This window comes from Dreissena polymorpha, chromosome 5 (genome assembly GCF_020536995.1).
Source record: "Dreissena polymorpha isolate Duluth1 chromosome 5, UMN_Dpol_1.0, whole genome shotgun sequence".
Classification (NCBI taxonomy): Eukaryota; Metazoa; Mollusca; class Bivalvia; order Myida; family Dreissenidae; genus Dreissena; species Dreissena polymorpha.
The window spans coordinates 96249117-96269849 of record NC_068359.1 but is presented as its reverse complement, the minus strand read 5'-3'; the positions used below and the strand labels follow the sequence as shown (position 1 = coordinate 96269849).

Below are 20733 nucleotides of genomic sequence, written 5' to 3'. Positions count from 1 at the left end.
AACCTATTAAAATGCAATCTTAGATCTAATACACTGTAGTAGAAGTGATATTAATTTAAAAAGCGTGATTAACCGCGCATGCGCATTACGAAATATGTTCTACAAGAGAAAATAAACTCACTGTTTGGTGATGTACTTCGTTTGCCTTTCTTTTTATTTAAATTACTGACTTCTTTTAGTGTTAATATAACTAAGTAATAAAGGGTTATTTTGTGAGTATTTTTCGCTGCTTTTATCAAAATGCAATACCTGCTTTAAACGTAGCTACAAAACAACGTAATCCATACCTTATTAAAATGTCACAATAATTTTTAAAATAATTAAAAAAAAAACTCCGACAAATACAAAATTGTTACCTGTATTCTTAAACGTATTAAGACTGAATGCGTGCAAAGTGCGCGAACTCAGTTTATAAAGAGGCGAAAACAAATGAACCCAGCATTACATCAGCGATTTTTATCACCCGGTTTCCAAAAAAAGTGCGAAAGTAAAACTAGATATGCAACTGCTTTCGATAATGGTTGAAATCCCTCGTGACTAAGTCAGTGAGATGTTTGACCTAAATCGAGCCAATGCTTCGATATATATTCTATAAAATGAAAGAATATTGTAAAGCTAAATTATTGTTTTTTTTCGGTGAAGACTTTACTAACGTTGGTATTAAAAGGACTTGTTCATAGTTTGGCAAAATGACTGTTTCGTAAAAAATGGTCATATATAGACTATATTACTATATATATATAGACTATATATAAAAAGACTGTATTACTTATATTAAAATACGCAATATAACTCTTTTGAGTATGAAACATATTAAACATTTATGTTTTGATAATATCAATAGAAATTTAAAAAAAGGAGTTTTTGCTAGTGATCTTATATACGTATACGTAAACACGTCTGTTACGGACGTGGGGCTTTAAGAACGAATCAGATTCAAAAGCGTGTTGCAGTGGAGGCGAGTAAGCTTTTGCATCTAGAGGTCACGTGTTCAAAACTAAAAGTAGGCAAGCTTTGCTGTGTTTTTATTGTTTTTTAAAACGAATCCAAACATTATAGTTTTGTCAAGAAAGCTACTAAATGATATTTGTCAAAAACACAGAAATCTGTGAACAAATCTCTTTAAAGAGCTACTATGTTTCATTCAAATTCCTTGCAGCATTCAATGTAGATAGCCTTATGATTTAAATGTATCGTTTACAGTGGAGAACAAAACTCTGGAAAATAACAAGTTAAATCCCTATTTATGTATATTAAAAATAATATCTGAATCGATCATCATCACGTCGTAATTAAATTGAAATAAAACAAGATAATACATTCTCGTTTATACTGTTTATTTTGAACAACATTGTTGTGGTTAATATTAATTTACACGCGTGTATAATTTTATTAAATCAAACCGAAGTATCAGTTTCAAGCACGGCGGTATGCTTTTCTATCGGTAAAAAAATAATGCTATGCCTTGGTCATTCCAAATCGATTCTTATCTTTTTGTTGTTTGTGAGCTGTATTTCTTGCCTTTTATTGTATAAGCGAATAGGCCACTTGCCTTACATGAAAGACCGATACAGTTTCTAAGGTTTCACTTTTCACATTTTTGAAATTGCGGCAGCGACTTTGTGATTTATGCTTGTAATCAATTGAGCATCGTTCTTGGAAAACAGGACTTAATGTATGTGCGTAAAGAATCATCCCGTATTAGCCTGTGCAGAAAAGTTCTATACAAGCGGAAAGTGTCGTCCCTGATTAGCTTATGCGGACTGCACAGGCTATGCTGGGACGACGCACATATATTAAGCTCAGTTTTCCTAGGTGACTCAGTTCAAATTTCAGCGTGGATGATGCATCGTACCCCGTAGAACAGTATTCAAAAATGACAAGATATCTTAATTTGTTACAAAACTTTATCTTCTAGTTTATGAAACGGACGAATTAACGACGACTCAGTTGTAAAATGCCTTCTTTCTGGAACAGCAAATACATTGAAAAGAATCTTGTCTTCGCTTGAAATAATGGCAGTCTACCGATGCAAAAACTACTAAAAACACTGTACAGTTAATATATATTGCGACATAAGTCGATAATCCGGTTTCCTTGAACGAAATTAAGTAAATTCAGAATTAATTAAACAACAAATACACATAATAAGAATAAAATTAAAAAGAATTTACATTTCACAATTTTACTTGGAGTTCTCTTGTCTGTCCCATATATTTGACAGAAATATTTTAATATGTGACTAACTAAAGCGATTGAATTATATATCATAAATTCTACTTATGCTAACTAAAGCTTTTGGACTTTTTTTGGTATTCAAAATTTGTGATCATGGGGAAATCACATACGGCGGAGGTGGCAGACGTGGTATGTTGGATGACGGCGAAGGGGTACTTTTGGGGTTGTAGTTGCGAACGGTAGGACGGAAAGTGAGTGAGTTTTAAAGTTGAAGTATGCACATAGTTTACATTTAAACAAAGCAATAGTATCATTAATTTATAGACGTTATCTATACTCCTATTGCACATAATATGTTCCGTTTAATTTTAAAACTCACTCACTTTCCATCCTAACGTTCGCAACTCAAACTACTTCCATTTACATTTTAAACCAAGCAATGTTATCATTAATTTATTGGGGCTTAAACCACTCTGTATATTTCTCTGTTAAAACTGATTGCACCTACGATGACACACGAAAAGCCCAGGCATGAAATCCAGTGCCATCTGTTATATCGAGATTAAACACGGATTCCGGCAAATATTCGTTATCTTATATAAAGTATTGTTAAATGTTTGCGCATGCTAACTAGTATGGCCAGTGCAACCGATGCATTATTTCAGAAACGAGTCGCACTCTGCGAAAATGAAGTTTCATGCATGATAGTAAAGTGTCGTCCCTGATTAGTCTGTGCGAACTACAAATGCTCATCTGGGACGATACTGTAATTACTTGCATTAAACCCCGTTTTCCCAGAGCGTGTCTCAACTAGCTTGCGATGTATCATTGTATTGACTTATAGTCTATGATGCGGAGTTCTGATGCGAGTAGAATACACGCAGTATAACCATAATATATCGACTGTTATTTCATAAATATTGGAACATTAATAGAATCTAGTCCATGCAATTCTGTATATACAGCACTGCAATGCAATAGAATAAAGACGTTCCAAATTTCAGATTCATAGATCTATAGCATCTATACGGATTCAAAACGGATATATGAATCAGTAATGCAATTAGCAAATAATGCTAACACTCATAGTTCACGTGCGCTATCTGCTGAAATGTTTTCACAAAGTTTAAGTGGGCGTAGGCAGAATACATTGGAACCATTAACTAAACAAACCTAGCTACTTGTTAAGTCACTGTAATTTAGTTTAGTACTTGATATGGTAGCTTAATGTTCAATACATCTGGTTCGCAAAGCATGTGCAACGCTGTTGATGACGGCTACAGGATAGAAGGCAACGGTGGTGGTGGTTTGGGAACCGGAAGTGGCGGCATACCGGCGGTCATTAGGTATCATCATCATCACCGTCATCATGATACAAAAACATCACCATAAACATTATCACAAGCATCCCCACCACCATCATCATCATCGCCATCATCGCCTGCAACACCGTCACTGTTGTCGTATTCATTATTGTTAACATAGCAGTTGCACAATCTTAATCATCATTTTCTATCATTATGCTTCTGTTATTTATATTAGCAATGTAAAAATAATCATCGTACGAAGAACAACAACAGTTAGAACATCTGAAATCATTTCATTTGCATCAGACATTACAGTCCAATTTAAAACAGTTTTTAGTTAACACAATAAACATATACATATTAATGTAATACCTCATATATCCCTTTACTAGGCCAATGTTGGATTTTAAACACAGTTAATCTTAAGTCGCATTGATATGCGACTTCGAATGACGCCGTCCCTATTTGTCCTGTCATAGCAATTAGCTATCGCGTATTTATAAAAAAAGTCTTCACAAAATTCATTATCAACGATCTCATCATTATGATCACCATCCTCAACAACACAGTCACGTTCAGACATAAGTGTCCAGTCATATATATATATATATATTCGAAATCGTTTCACATCAATATTCTGCATAGCTTCGAGTTCTTGTTGGATGGGGATGTATTCCTCTGATTGAATGTAATTTTTCTTTTCTGTGTCAATGTCAATGTAATGACTACAAACGAATTCCACTCTACACTCAAGTGAGTGAGTCCGTGCAGACAGCTTGTTCACCAGCTGGCGAAGTTCTGATGGATGCAATGTATCAAAACAGACAGTCACATGATTTACTGACAAAGGAAGCTGTAGGTCGATATATGCAATTAAACGCATTCTAAGCGTTTCCAGCTGTGAGAGGGTTGCTAGTGACCGTGACAATGACGATACATGATTAATCTTCAAACCCCGCGAAAACGAACTCGAAATGCTCAGATTCTTGACACTCAGACCGAGCAGAGTCTCCCATAGACCAGGGCTATCGTCAGGGAAATCGATTGTACATGTACACGTATTGTTTAAGTCCGTTGTTATCCTTGCGGATGTCCAATGTGACTTGCTGACTTTGAGTGAAGTTATGCAACAGGAGCCAATATCACACTTCACACTATGATCGAGTGTAAACAGTGTGTTGAGCAGACTGCGTAACCAGGTGCAGGAACACGTTACATTAAACAATTTAATGTGTTCTATGGAGGGCAGTACTGGAGTATAGTCTGCACACAGTACTGGATCAGCACCGTTCAGTAGGCACCATGTATGAATGTCTTTCTTGTCACATCTGTTGAAATCAAATTCATACAAACCAATAAAGTTAAGTTCTTGATTGTTATTAATGAGAAGTTGCTTCGGTAACACTTGCACTCTTTTGCCGATTGTTATTGAATATAAGTTTTCAAACATTGACAAATCTAGTTCTTTATAAGCTGAGTATATTTCAATACGTGTAAGATTCTTATAATGAATAATAGAGTGTGGTAGTAAAGTTACTTCTTTTCCGAGTTCAATTGATTCTATGTGTTCACAATGTGACATGTCAAGCGCTTCACATTTACAACCCATATCCATTGTTAGATATTTCAACTTCTTCAAACCCGCAAGTGCATTTGGTAGCACGGTTATATCACCCTCGAGCTCCAACTGTTCCAGGTTTTGACACGCTGATAAGTCAATTTCCAAACAAGATGCAGACAATCTGACTTCTTTCTGCTTCGCTCTTGTAGAGGGGTCGGCATAATCACATGCAGCTAATGAGACGGGTGTAGGTCCCTGACAAAGATAAGTCGACGCGTCTTGTGAACGTATTATTACAATGCTGTTTATAACTCTGGTAACATGTAAAGATCGAGCCCGTGGGGCGTTTAGTGCAAAGATGTTGATCAAATCTTCAGCATTATCACGCCCAAAGTCAAAGTGACTCAGATGTAGGTCTATTGGAGTGTTCTTGTTTGCCACAGCCTCCCTATAACCTGAGAGGATGACTCTTTGGAAAACATCGTGATCAACCCCATGACGAACATCGTTGACCTGATTCATCAGTGCAGATAGTTTATTAGCTGCCAAGATGTTGAAGCCACAAAGAAATGTGAAAACTTGAGCAATATCCAGATAGGAATCCCTATAACTTTTGAGATATTCGCAAATAACGTTATCAATCACATTTGTGTTGTTGGAAATGTGAAGAGCAGCAAAGAACTCTTGAACAGTCTTGTGGACAAACGAGCTTGTATTATCATAACATTTTTTACTTTTTCTTTTGGATATTAATCCTGAATGTAGTGCGAACTGCTTTGAACTTTCAGACAAATGAGCCGAAAGATTAATGTCGCTGAACACTAGTGATATTTCTTTTTCATTTGAAAACAAAAATGAAAACGCAGCTTTGGCTAAAACATCTATATGTTCCATGTTTGGTTTAACATACTTCGTGCGAGAAAAGCAGTTTACTGGTGATGGGTAGTATTGATCGAAATAACTCATTTGTGGGTTAGCTTTTTTACATAAGTTTTCAAGCAAGGTGGTAAACAATTCACACCTTGACGATCCGGTAAGACTCTCAGCCATATCATCTACCCATGTACATAGGACAAGCGTGTGCAGCATGGGCGAAGATGATATCGAATCAAGATCATGACTCTTCAGAAATTTCTGAAACTGCCCCACAGTTTTGTAAAGAACCTTTGTTTCATCAAGAAGATGTGGTAGTATCCTTTTACTGAATCCAAAGGAATCGATTATTCCGTAGACTTCCAACAATATGTCTATTTGAGAATTCTTGATACGTTCATCCGCGAGTTTCCATGGTCGAGAAGTTGTGAGCACAATGCAATGATCTTTAGGAATACCGTCCATAGATGGCAGAGCTTCTTTACCAGGCCACTCATCCAGACCGTCTTGAACAACAAGATACATCACATTTCTCATTATTTTTAAGACTAGATTATACGCGCTCTCCCATTCGTCTGCCGCGTAGATTTTGTAGATGAGCTGAGTTTGTATCATATGTGTTACATGTGTCTGTTCTCTCGAATCGCGCAACGAAATGAAGAAGAGAAACTTGAATTTATGAAGGGTATCAACATCAACAAACGCCGTTTGTTCCTTTGTAGATTCATTTGAGGACTCATGCACGTTACACCAATCGTCAACTAACTTGGCAGCAAAACTTGTCTTGCCGCTTCCCGGCTCGCCTTGTAAATACGTACGTCTACATAAATTATCACCTCTATAAAAGCAATCTTTGTATGTCAATATTTCTTCCTGTTGTGTGCGTCTACCATCATTCTCTATCTTCATCCTGTGTATTTTTGGAGTGGCATAGACGTCATGTATGTGCTTATTGAGACTAGGATCCAAAGTAGACAGAGGCACGTAGCAAACGGTATCACGGTAATGGTTCACCAATCGCTTGAGAAGATCTGAAATAGTAATACTCCTTCATTAAAACGAATTACCTGCGTGTTTCTTCGCAAAAACCAGATACACATTTATAGAAAAACATGGCGTCAAAGGAGCACGCCGGTGAATACTAAGATATTGTGTTTTAAAATATAAGATTATATTTCATTACATTTCAACATTACAACGGTTGAATAAATTTGTCTCCTTTTATAAATGTGCGCAAAAAGTAGTAGAAAAGTAGTTTTTAAATTTGTAGTTTTTAAATTTGTAAAAAATACTTTTTTTAATTTCACATGAAATACCGCTCTGAGCATGATCCCTACCGATTAAGTGTAGTGTATAGACACTTCTAAAACTTAGTACGCATTGATTTATGTTATCAAGTTCGAAGCCGATAGAAAGCTTGTATCGAAAATGTATTCTGCAGTTTGTATATCTTATTATAAACGATCTTACCGCATACAAATGTAACCAGATAATTATATTCGTGAATATAAGCATTATTCGAATACGTGTAATTTTTCGCGAAAATGCAGATACACATACCCATAAAAAGCACTTTCACTGGTTGTATGCGTTCTGACCTGAGAGTATATAGTGATGGCAATCATTAAAGAATATCAACTTAATGAAAAGGCTATTCCGTGGTATTTTTAAATACATGTACTGACAGACAGAATGAAGGACAGACTGGCCATCTGACACTGTGAATCCAAGAAAACCCACCTCTTCTTATATGAGGATGGTTTATAAACCCAAGTTAATATGATTGAGTGCTTATGTTTGTCAGCTTGGTAGTTCATAATTATTGTAGTGTGAACATATGTTATAACGAAATATTATATATATAAATATTGTTCAATAAAACTTGTTCACAAACCTGTTACGTCACGCTCGTATTCGTCTAGCTCCTTTCCAATCGCTGCTTGATTTATGCGGTTGATGCTTTCCTGTGTCTTGTTTTCAATGCTTTGTTCGCCAGCCTGTGTCTTGTTTTCAATGCATTGTTCTCCAGCCTGTGTCTTGTTTTCAATGCTTTGCTCTCCAGCCTGTGTTTTGTTTTCAATGCTTTGTTCTCCAGTCTGTGTCTTGTTTTCAATTATTTGTTCTCCAGCCTGTGTCTTGTTTTCAATGCTCTTTTCCCCAGCCTGTGTCTTGTTTTCAATGCGTTGTTCTCCAGCCTGTGATTTGTATGTAATGCTTTGTTCCCCAGCCTGTGTCTTGTTTTCAATGCTTTGTTCTCCAGCCTGTGTCTTGTTTTCAATGCTTTGTTCTCCAGCCTGTGTCTTGTTTGTAATGGTTTGTTCTCCAGCCTGTGTCTTGTTTTCAATGCTTTGTTCTCCAGCCTGTGTCTTGTTTTCAAGGCGTTGTTCTCCAGCCTGTGTCTTGTTTTCAATGAGTTGTTCTCCAGCCTGTGTCTTGTTTTCAATTATTTGTTTTCCAGCCTGTGTCTTGTTTTCAATGCTTTGTTCTCCAGTCTGTGTCTTGTTTTCAATTATTTGTTCTCCAGCCTGTGTCTTGTTTTCAATGCTCTTTTCCCCAGCCTGTGTCTTGTTTTCAATGCGCTGTTCTCCAGCCTGTGATTTGTTTGTAATGCTTTGTTCTCCAGCCTGTGTCTTGTTTTCAATGCTTTGTTCTCCAGCCTGTGTCTTGTCTTCAATGCTTTGTTCTCCAGTCTGTGTCTTGTTTTCAATGCATTGTTCACCAGCCTGTGTCTTGTTTTCAATGCTTTGTTCTCCAGACTGTGTCTTGTTTTCAAGGCGTTGTTCTCCAGCCTGTGTCTTGTTTTCAATGCTTTGTTCTCCACACTGTGTCTTGTTTTCAATGCTTTGTTCTCCAGCCTGTGTCTTGTTTTCAAGACGTTGTTCACCAGAAAGAGCCTTTTTTTCAATTCGTTGTTCACTAGTTTGTGTTTTGTTTTCAAGACATTCTTTCCCAGCCTGTATTTTAGCTTCTAATGTATTCAGTCCTTCTTTCAGGGTCCTTTCAGCCTCTTCGGAAAAACGTTCTCCGGCCTCTTTTGCATGTGTGAGGGTCTGATTTGCTTCTTTCAACATCTTGCCCAAATCAACAAGTGTTAGACGATCATTCTGCAACTACAAACATTATTTGCATTTGTAGATTATTATCGATACAGATTGTCATTATTATATTATCTGTGTCTGCATATTATACAACAGATCAAGTAGAGCAAATTTTGCAAGGCAGTAAAAAATATAAAAAATTATCAAATTGACGTTTGTTTAATTCATATATGCGTCTGTTTTTAATAAAGCCTTAATGGATTGTACTAATTATTTACTGTCATTTAAGAATGCAACTTCAATATCTCCTTTTAATAATGTGACTTCAGTATCTTCGGCCAAAAAGAGTGGATATTTCAAAGGTGCAAATCGGCGGGATAAAGTTGATATGTGACTACAGTAGCGAAATGCCCAGTATGTCCAGTTTATTGGTGCTAGTTCAATCCACGATTTTGATGTTATTTCCTAAAACAGTTTTTAGATTTTCATTTAAAAAGATTTCAAGCGCAATTTTGTAGTCACATAACCAAGCATAGGTGCAGTAGATAATAGCTATAGACCAATTTACATAAACTGTACGATATAATTATATTTTCAAATAAGACGTTCCTCTGGTCTGTTATCAAATTATTATGTTTTCTGTCCACTTAAAGCGTTTGCTAATTGCATACTGTTCCTAAAATGTTTCAGTATCAGGATGAATACAAATATCTATTCTTACATGACACAGATTTACAATTCGCTTAAAAATATCATTGTACAAATATTTCTCTGGACTATTGCTTACATCATCCTTCACTAAAATACATTGTATACGCCTTTATATAGAGACAAACAACACAAACACAATAATATTTACATCACTGAGTTTTACGCGGGCTTCTGTCGCTGAGGTATCATGCAATAAGCAGACTGGATCCGCTAGTAGGGTGGTCAGTGTCAGAAAGAAGTACTGCAGATCAGCATCTGTAACCTTGCAGTCGGCAGTATGGCGTACATCTCGGCCTATTTGTCGGACCTAGAGAGAGAACGGATTGCTGTGACGTTAAAGACCAAGAGAAGCAGCATTGAGGTAAACCTACACACACATGGACTCTCAGCGTCAAAGTTATTACACGTGATTTAAAAAATGCTTAAATATGCACAGACTATTTAAATAAGACTTGCATATTTGATACAATGAGAAATAATTGCATGACATACATCGCTTCACAAAACATAGTATTATAATGATTCAGTTAACAAACTAAACTTTGAAACAAGGGCTGTTTGTTAAACATGCATGCCCCCCATATGGGCCGTCAGTTGTAGTGGCAGCCATTGTGTGAATACGTTTTTGTCACTGTGACCTTGACCTTTGACCTAATGTAAGTTATCATCCAGAAACCATTGTACTATTTCGAGTCACTGTGAACTTGACCTTTGACCTAGTGACCTGAAAATCAATAGGGGGCATCTGCCAGTCATGATCAAGGGGGGAGTGAGAGGGGGGGTATAATGTGGGGTGTGGTAATTTATAAGATGTTTAAAAAAAAAAAATTGGGGGGGGGGGTGGGGGGAGGGGGTAAGGGGGAATTAAGAGGGGGGGTATAATGTGGGGTGTGGCAATTTATTAATGTTTAAAAAAAAATAATTTGGGGGGATGGGGGGGGGGGGGTAGGGGGGTGAGAGGGGTATAATGTGGGGTGTGTTAATTTATTAGATGATGTTTAAAAAAAAATAAAAAATGGGGAGGTGAGGTTGGGGGGTGGAAGGGATTCTGGTAGGGGCGTGGGGTATTGTTTGGGTGGAATCCATTGTGGTATTCAGGTAAGTGTTGTTTTGTCAAAGTAATAATAAAATGTGATCATAAAAAATAACAAATGATCTCACACTGACATGACCAAATATCCTCTATTTATTAAACATGAAATTTAAACTTATTGCATTTGTTTCCTCTGTATATAAGAAAGATATAATAGCGTATTAACTCCCCTGTCCTGCTTGTATTTATATTAATCAACAAAATTAAACATTAACACAATATTTAATTTACAAAATATACAAAAAATCTCATATTCTGATAATATTTTAACTGATCCACTTTAATTACTCAAAGGATGATGTTTCATTGGACTGATAATTATAGATTTAGGATTACAGACCATATTGTTCAGAGTTTGCCCTGTTGGCCACGTATGCGTTCTTGAGTTATCATCCAAAATCCATTTTACTATTTTGGGTCACTGTGACCGTGACCTTGACCTTTGACCTAGTGACCTTAAAATCAATAGGGGTCATCTGCGAGTCATGATCAATGTACCTATGAAGTTTCATGATCCTAGGCCCAAGCGTTCTTGAGTTATCATCCGGAAACCACCTGGTGGACGGACCCACAGACCGACAGACCGACAGACCGACCGACATGAGCAAAGCAATATATCCCTTCTTCTTCAAAGGGGGGCATAAAAAATAATCACATATTCAGCCCATTAGAGTGGTATATTTTAAGAATACCTTTTCTAGCGGGCATTGCTTATCAGGTGGTGGCGGTGATAGACATGCGGCGGAGAGGCATGTCTGGAAATGCGTGCAGTTCAACACAATGCTAACCACACCATTGAAGTCAGATTCTTGCACAGATGATACGCTGCTATATCCGTCTCGTGGGAGGTAGCATTTACCGATTTCCCACGGATCCGTTGCCCATAATTCAGCTTTAGTGTTTGCCCAACTAGGACCTTTAAATCTGTGTAACAATGTGATATTTTGTTTCACTTTATCACATGTTTGGCATGACTTTGGTTGTAGTGAATTGTGGAAAGAACAGTTATTTCCTTTCCTCTTTTTACACACGTCCTGAGTTGGACACGGTATAAGGTTTTGAATAAAGCATTGTCCACAACTTCTACCAACTTTTGTTTGGACGTTTAATAATTCCGTCACAACAAGGTCAGTCAATCCATCCTTTGTCAAATTGAGGGCAATGCACGCTTTGAACCAGTTATTGGTCTGCTTATCGGTGAAGATGTTGGTGTCGGGAGCCATCCCCAGGAGACTAAATGAACCATTCAGTATAGTTAGTTTGTGGACAACCGAGGAGTAGATGGTATTATGGCAGGTCGTAAATGTTCTTGTCTATGAGCATCCTCTGATCATGTTATCTTGGTTGCTTTATTTGTCCTATAATTAAATAAGTATATTTTACAAAACTGGGATTGTCTGTTCAAAGAATCAAACCAACTGAAACGTAAGGCATATCATTCTTAATTTACTTAACAAGATAAATAACTAAATTTAGTTAATAAACAATAATTTTCAACACTAGAGGTGGTGGGGAAATCTGAGGAAATTGATGTAACAATCCTGAATAAACAAGGGCTGTTTGTAAAACATGCATTTCCCCCATATGGGCTCTCCGTTGTAGTGACAGCCATTGTGTGAATATGTTTTTAGTCACTGTGACCTTGACCTTTGACCTAGTGACCTGAAAACAAGGGCTGTTTGTAAAACATGCATGCCCCCCATATGGGCTGTCCGTTGTAGTGGCAGCCATTGTGTGAATACGAGTTTTGTCACTGTGACCTTGACCTTTGACCTAGTGACCTGAAAATCAATAGGGGTCATCTGCGGGTCACGATCAATGTACCTATGAAGTGTCATGATCCTAGGCAAAAGTGTTCTTGAGTAATTATACGAAAATCATTTTACTATTTTGGGTCACCGTGACCTTGACCTTTTACCTTGTGACCTCAAAATCAATAGAGGTCATCTGCAAGTCATGATCAATCTACCTATGAAGTTTCATGATCCTAGGCGTATGCGTTCTAGAGTTATCATCCGAAAACCATTTTACTATTTCGGGTCACCGTGACCTTGACCTTTGACCTAGTGACCTCAAAATCAATAGGGGTCATCTGCGAGTCATGATCAATCTACCCATGAAGTTTCATGATCCTAGGCGTATGCATACTTGAGTTATCATCCGGAAACCATTTTACTATTTCGGGTCACCGTGACCTTGACCTTTGACCTAGTGACCTCAAAATCAATAGGGGTCATCTGCGAATCATGACCAATCTACCCATGAAGTTTCATGATCCTAGGCGTATGCGTTCATGAGTTATCATTCAAAAAACATTTTACTATTTCTGGTCACCATGACCTTGACCTTTGACCTAGTGAACTCAAAATCAATAGGGGTCATCTGCGAGTCATGATCAATGTACCTATGAAGTTTCATGAACCTAGGCCCAAGTGTTCTTGAGTTATCGTCTGACAACCACCTGGTGGACGGACCGACAGACCGACCGACATGAGCAAAGCAATATACCCCCTCTTCTTCGAAGGGGGGCATAATCAATAGGGGTCATCTGCCATTCATGATCAATGTACCTATGCAGTTTCATGATCATAGCCATAAGTTATCATCCGGAAACCATTTTACTATTTGGGGTCACCGTGACCTTGTCCATTGACCTAGTGACCTGAAAATCAATAGGGGTCATTTGCGAGTCATGATCAATCTACCTATCAAGTTTGATGATGACGATGAGCTTTATATGCTTAAGACGCAAATAAACTTTCTGTTCTGTTCTTTTCATGATCCTAGGAATAAGCGTTCTTCAGTTATCATCCGGAGACCATTTTATTATTTTGGGTCACCTTGAACTTGACCTTTGACCTCGTGACCTCAAAATCGATAAAGGTCATCTGCGAGTCATGATCAATGTACCTATGACGTTTCATGATCTTGGGCATAAGCGTTGATTAATTATCATCCAGAAACCATTTTACTATTTTGGGTCACCGTGACCTTGACCTTTGATATACATGTAGTGACCTGAAAATCAAAAGGGGTCAACTGCGAGTCATGATCAATCTACCTATCAAGTTTCATGATCCTAGGCATAATCATTCTTGAGTTATCATCCGGACACCATTTTACTATTTCGGGTCACCGTGACCTTGACCTTTGACCTAGTGACCTCAAAATCAATAGGGGTCATCTGCGAGTCATGATCAATGTACCTATGAAGTTTCATGATCCTAGGCCCAAGCGTTCTTGAGTTATCCTCCGGAAACCACCTGGTGGACCGACCGACAGACCGACCAACAGACCGACATGTGCAAAGCAATATACCCCCTCTTCTTTGAAAGGGGGCATAATGAACACGAGGAACAGAAGGCTTGAAGGCCCCCGGTGGAGTCCAGGATGACGCCTTGGCCAGGTGCCAGTCAGAGCAGACAAAAGAGTTTATTTTCAGTTACCTGTTAAACAGCTTTTTAACTGGCCCTATAGCAACCGCAGCTATCTATATGACTAGGCGTATGTGTTTTAGAGAAGAAACTTTTCAAAGATTCTCTAGACTTTAAAATAAAAAAAACTTACTAACCACCCCAACCCCAATTATCTCATCAATTCTGAACGAATTGGGAAATCAAACGCTGTGGCTTAAACAAATCTTGTATATCAATATTCATAATAAGAGAGATAATGCCTTACACTTTTGAACACACTCACTTTTTAACAAATATCATTTAAATCAATTATATACGTAAAAACTCAAAATATTTACCTTGAAAATAACATTTCAGTTCTTGTCGGTAGGAAAATAAGAAAATTAGTGTTGTTGTTGTTGTGCATGCAGGGGCACACTACAGTTCTCATGCCTCCGTCTCAGGCTCATGGGTCTCGGTTTGAGATGGCTTGTGTACACCAATAACGTTAACACCTAAAAACAAACCAAACACCGTTTCATTTAAAAATTCATTTAGACCGCACTAAATATGTGACTTAAAAGTGTTAGTAATGATTCACTATTGCCATATAAGGAAAAATGTCCCGCTCATGTTTTTGACGAACCATAACAATTTTCAAACTCAGCCGAGCTATCATTAAAAGAAATATTTTGACCAAGTTTGGTAACGATTGGAAAATAAATGTGACTTCTAGAGTGTTAAAAAGGTTTTACGAAAGCCATATAAGGAAAAATGCCCCGCCCCCAGGCGGCCATGTTTTTTAACTTTCTAGTTTTGAACTCAGCCCAGATATAATATTAAGAACACATGTTCTAATCAGTGTCATGACGATTGGACTTAAAATGTGATTTCTAGTGTTAACAAGGTTTTACTATAACCATAAAAGGAAAAATGCCACGCCCCCTTGGAGGCCATATCAACAGACCGGAACCATTTTCGAACTCATCCAAGATATCAAAAGAAACAAGAGCTGTGTTTGTGAAACACAATGCCCTCTTCAATGCTATGAAGCCATATATTTGACCTTTGACCTTGAAGGATGACCTTGACATTAACCTTCCACTACTCAAAATTAGCAACTCCATTAGATACACATGCATGCCAAATTTTTCTATCTTCAATATTGCAAAAGTTATGACCAAGGTTAAAGTTTTGGGACACACACATACAATGACAGACAGGCCAAAAACAATATACCCCCGATCATTTGATCCGGGGGATGGGGGGCATACAATTCTTCTGATTAAGTTTCATGAACTTTGGACAATGCATGTGACTTTTAGAGTGTAAACAAAGTTTTACTATCAGGTTTTTTATTTCCTTCTTTGTGACCTGCCGAAAATCTGCCCTGTCCCCTCCGATTTTTTCTTCCCTTCAGCTGGTTTATTTTCCCCTTTATTTCATTTTCCCCTCCATTTTTTTTTTTTTTTTAAACCTTTAAATATATAAGTAAACCTGATCCAGAGTAGAAAATAGAAAATAATGCATAATTAAATTTCTGTTATCTTGAATTTGTTTTAAAAACAGTAAAATATGCTTAATTGATTATTTAAGACTTTCCTTATTTTCCCCAAAATGCTGCTTTTCGCGGGATTTTTTTCCCCTCAAAATTGGCCAGGCCCTTTCCCAAAAATCAGATAAAAACCCCTGACTATAGCCATATAAGAAAACCTGCCCCGCCCCTTGGCATCCCTGTTTCACAAACACCCGAAACCATTTGCAAACTCATCCAAGATATCATTGCAACACATGTTCTGACCAAGTGTTATGAAGATTGGACGTTGTGCTACGGTGAGCTAATAAGGAAAAAATGCGCCGCCCACTGGTGGCCATGTTTTTCACCTACCCAGAATCATTTTTGTACTCATCTGACACGTGTTGACGACGCACAATGGACAAAAGGTAACCTTATATTTTTTATCATGTTGTGAAAGTATTGCCTTTATAATGATATTTCATTAAATAATAATTATTGTTATTTTTGTTATCATTTCAGGTTTTGCAGAAGCATGGGCTAAGAATTGTATAGAAAGTGTCAGGAATCTGGGTCTAAGGACAGTGTATGAGAGTCAGGACAGTGCGTACAAGCTGCTGTGTAAAACTTTCGCCTCCCTACTACTCCCACCAGACTACATCCAAGCTGCATTAAACAATCTGGGAATGGGACAAGCAAGCAACTCTGCGAGTTTTCTCTTCTTTGTAAAGTACCGGTACCTGTAAAAGGACTTTCCTAGTCGAGCTGTCATTGAGTTGCATTCATTGCTACACACAAAATAACTTTAAAATTCCCAATTGCTGTCTGAAAATTTCCCCCCCACAAAGACTTCATCCAAGCTGCATTAAACAATCTGGGAATGGGACAAGCAAGCAACTCTGCGAGGTTTCTCTTCTTTGTAAAGTACCGGTACATTTAAAAGGTACTTTCCTAATTGAAGGAAAACTTTAAAATTCTCAATTGCTGTCTGAAAATTTCCCCCCTAAAAGGCAAATGCCATCAATTTTGTTCCAAAAGAGCATAGTCTGCAAGGTAACAAATAAAATGGGCACTTACACTGAACATTTTAAGCCGGAATGAATGTAATTTAATATTTGAGTTGATTTTTGCTTTTGATACCTGGCAATTAAAAAAACTGTAATCTCAATTGGAAGATTTCACGAAGCGAATCTTCCCAATTTCAGGGTTTTTCATGCTTAAGTTTCCCTATGTGTATGGGACAAGTAATATTCCCAATTGGGGAAGAAAAATCCCTGCAACAAGACTCATTTTTAACATATAATAAACTTTATTTGGAAAATTTAATAAAGAAATACCGGTAGATCAATTTAGGAAATAAAGGGAACATAAGAGGAAATATTTAAATATAAATTCATCAATTTCAGCCTTTAGTTTTTTATATCAACTTTTAGTGCTGCAACAATACGCCAAAAAGCGTATTGCAATATATTGTCAGTTCAAAAACCCGTATTGCAATATATCGCAATATATTGCTAATTGTACCAGAAGTATAACTCGCCAATTACCCGATAATCCCATATATTCCAGTTTAAAAGCAAATTCTGGTAAATATTTACTATAAAAGTGCTCAAGAACAACAAGAAACACAAACATTCGCCAAAATTCTTAAGTATCAAATAGTTTTTGGCATTTGTAACTATTTAAAGATGTGATGAAATAACGTCCAATCGGGGTGTTTTTTTCCACTGAACACACTTAAATCACTGACGTGATGTTCCGTTTTTATACAACACAAAATACACCCACACTTTCCATGCGAAGTTCTACACGTCTGCATAATTTTCGTGCGCTTTTTATTGAGACAAAATATAAAGCTTTTTTTATTTGACGCTAGAATTTTTTATTGTCGCGTTAGCGTTACAATTCGGAAGCGTGTTTCCGAAATTCGGATTACAAATTTAATAATGCTCATTTCAGAATCGAACAAAACAGTTACAGTTGTGCGTATTTAATTCAACAATAACTTGTTCAAAAGCATCAAACGAATGCTCCCATGTAACAAAGCTACTCTGTATAATAGACTTTTAAGAATGCTATTTGTACGTAACAATTTATTTTTACTAAACACCAATTTGTTTTGTTAACCTTGATATCAATATTTCGGATGGCTTTTCTGGACGAAATATGGGTGAATTTTTGTAAAATTTTCGTACCGGTATGATGAAATCGTATCGCAATACAATATACAGATTACGTATTGCGATATATACTGATATACCGGTATATTGTTGCAGCACTATCAATTTTTAAAAGATGTAAACAGACAACTTATGACCCAGTGATCAGGGACAATAATGAAGAAAGGTTATATTTGATGAATTACAATATTGAACTGTTTGTCGCATTTTTGCTCAGCAAATTATGGTGACAGTGTCAAAACTATTTTCGTAACGACTGCATCAAGCAGGATATCTATTATGTTATTTCATGCAATCTCTATAACTCAAAAAGAACTCAAGCCTCAACAAGAACTTACCAGACTATAAAATTATCTTCTACAGTCCCCAATAAGAAAGTTGTTTATAAGGTGAAACAATGATATTATTTACACCTTTATATTTTATTAGAACTGATTCAATGTCATGTATCACTGAAGTGTATTTTATTTTGGTTGTGCTTATTGTTTCAAAGTTCATTATTAACTTAATATATCAAGCTAATATTTTACATTAATTCATAATATCGCAACATCCGGGCACTTGCGTCAGTTAGAGTTACGTGCCCCTTGACGACCGTGAAAACAATATTTAGCGCTGCGCTATTTTAATTGCATTGAGAAATAGAGCGTAATCGTTAATTATATATTCAAAAAATTAAATTAAGATTGTTTTCAACATGCAAACAAGTTGTTCTACTTTACTGAAACAAATTAGATTAAAAACAAACAATATATATATCAATTTTTATATCAACTGGGAAAACAAACACGTTGATACCTTAAATAAACATTGAATTAAATTAAATGCAATATTTTTATTTGATTGTTTGCATCAATCTTAAAATTGTGTATAATAATAAGCCATTGTATTCCGGTGTTTAATTGCCCCTTTGTTCTGCATAAACCGATTATCTCGTCTTGATCAGATATTATCCAGACTTAAATAACAGCATGGTGTCATAAACCACACTGGGTGGTAGATGACAGCGCCATTAAACACGATTGATGATGCCACCATGTCTTCTTCTCTTTCAATGTGTATTAAGCAGTCATTTAATGGTTGAATAACTAACACCGACATACTTATATTAACAGTTGCTTAAATTAGATATGTTACATATTGTACAAATTAAAAGGCATGTCCAATTAAGATTATCAGAAATTGTACATGGTAGAGATACTTGCCCGATTAATTTATTAAAAAAATAAAGCATTTAATAATTATAAAATTTACGTAAAACACAAGTAACGTATCTAGCGTGAATTGGTTTATACAAACGACGTCATTCCGAATCCCGGACAATCACTCCTACGGACCGTATTATGATTAAATGTTTCGGCAACAAACGAACGACATCATAAAAACAAGAAATTACGTTTGACAGCAACAGGGGTAAAATTAAAAAAAAAAAAAAAAAAAATTTACATAGATGTGTGTGTAAAAAATCTTATATATTTGTCACTCATACTCATAACAATCAACTGGTTTATACAACCCATGTCAGGGACGAGAAGTGATATATAACAGGGCTGAGTAGTGCAGTTTAAGTATCGACTTACAGCTCTAATGCATTTGCCATTTTAGTAACTGCTAACTTACAGGTTGACATTTTTTTATTTATTGAAATATTAATTAGATCTATTTATTTGTTTTAATTTGATTTAATCAATAACGTAAAAGCAATAGACAATTAGTAAGTAAGTCACGTTTATTAAACCAATCTTGGGTCATAATGAATGGCATGTAAATCACAATGTAAACAGATAATGCAACATAATAAAAGAAATACTTTAAATCAGATCAGTATAAAGTAAATAAAGCTTGATTTTGATAACACAACTTAGGCTTTCAGTAGGTGTACCAGAATTTCCTACTAATTTTCCAGCTTCACGTTATTATTATGAATTGACAGAGTAGAAATATACAATGTACGAATATGAATGAACTCTAAAAGAACAACAATATTAATTACATCAACATCTACATGATACTCCCATTATTAGAGAATAAACTTATTTACCTAGTGTCTCAATGAGAAAGATATGAATGTCGTCCTACACGAACATTGGCCATTTGTTCGGGTCATTTTTCCAACATCCTGTATGTAATTTATACGGATATTTCATTTAGTCAAAATATTTTAATTTTCTGGTCATATTGGGCTTTCGAAGTGCAATCTAACCATTTATAACAGTCAAAAGACATTTCAAACACCAATTACAGCACATTTAATTACTTATCAACTTCCAAATAGTAATGCAATTGGCGAAATGCCAGCAGAGATAGCTCAATCAGCATTGTTAATCAACCGTATCTAGGGCATTGTTTGCACCGTCGCTAGGGTACTGCCCCGTGTGGGTACTTGGATGTTTCGCCCCGAGACGTTTCTGCCCTCGTCGTTTCGCACCTGGTCGTTTAGCCCCCAATTAGCGGAATCAGAGCTCCAGATAAGGATTTGTGAAATTATTAACGGTACTGCCACTGACAGAAAGACAAGGAGTAACGCTGAAAATCAATTAGTATGTGTACTACCATATCCAAAAATACAGGTAGTACTGTACTACCCGTGTTCTTGAATATTGAAGGGTGTATAACTGCCTTTACAGAAACATTTGCAGCAATTATAATAAATATACTTAGCTACTTAAACAGTTACTTTATTAGGTTTTCCATTCAAAATAATGATGCAAATACAACTACACATTAAAACTCGTGACTAAATACTAGTTCTTCATTTAAATAATTTTTCTTGACAAGAAAACACAAGCCAACTACCGTAAATCCACAAATATAATACGCCCTTGTGCATAATACGCACCCCCGAGTTTGGTCTTAATTTATCGGTAAAAATTGAAAATCC

At 36.4% G+C, this 20733-nt stretch overlaps 1 protein-coding gene across 19 annotated transcripts in view; it reads right to left on the bottom strand.

Moving 5' to 3' along the window:
* LOC127881542 (uncharacterized) overlaps positions 1-20733 on the bottom strand; it is a 533182-nt gene that overhangs the window by 471552 nt on the left and 40897 nt on the right. For 4 of the 19 annotated variants that reach the window (XM_052429490.1, XM_052429491.1, XM_052429489.1 and 1 more), the window contains exons 2-7: positions 14516-14671; positions 11454-12119; positions 9817-9975; positions 8148-9029; positions 7814-7883; positions 4685-6950 (exon numbers count right to left, since the gene is read on the bottom strand). The exons of 1 other annotated variant lie outside the window; for it this stretch is intronic. In XM_052429490.1, coding sequence (XP_052285450.1) covers positions 4685-6950; positions 7814-7883; positions 8148-9029; positions 9817-9975; positions 11454-11984 — 3908 coding nt within the window. In that variant the 5' untranslated portion in view covers positions 11985-12119; positions 14516-14671. 14 more of the 19 variants (XM_052429469.1, XM_052429497.1, XM_052429496.1 and 11 more) reach the window with 7 other exon arrangements.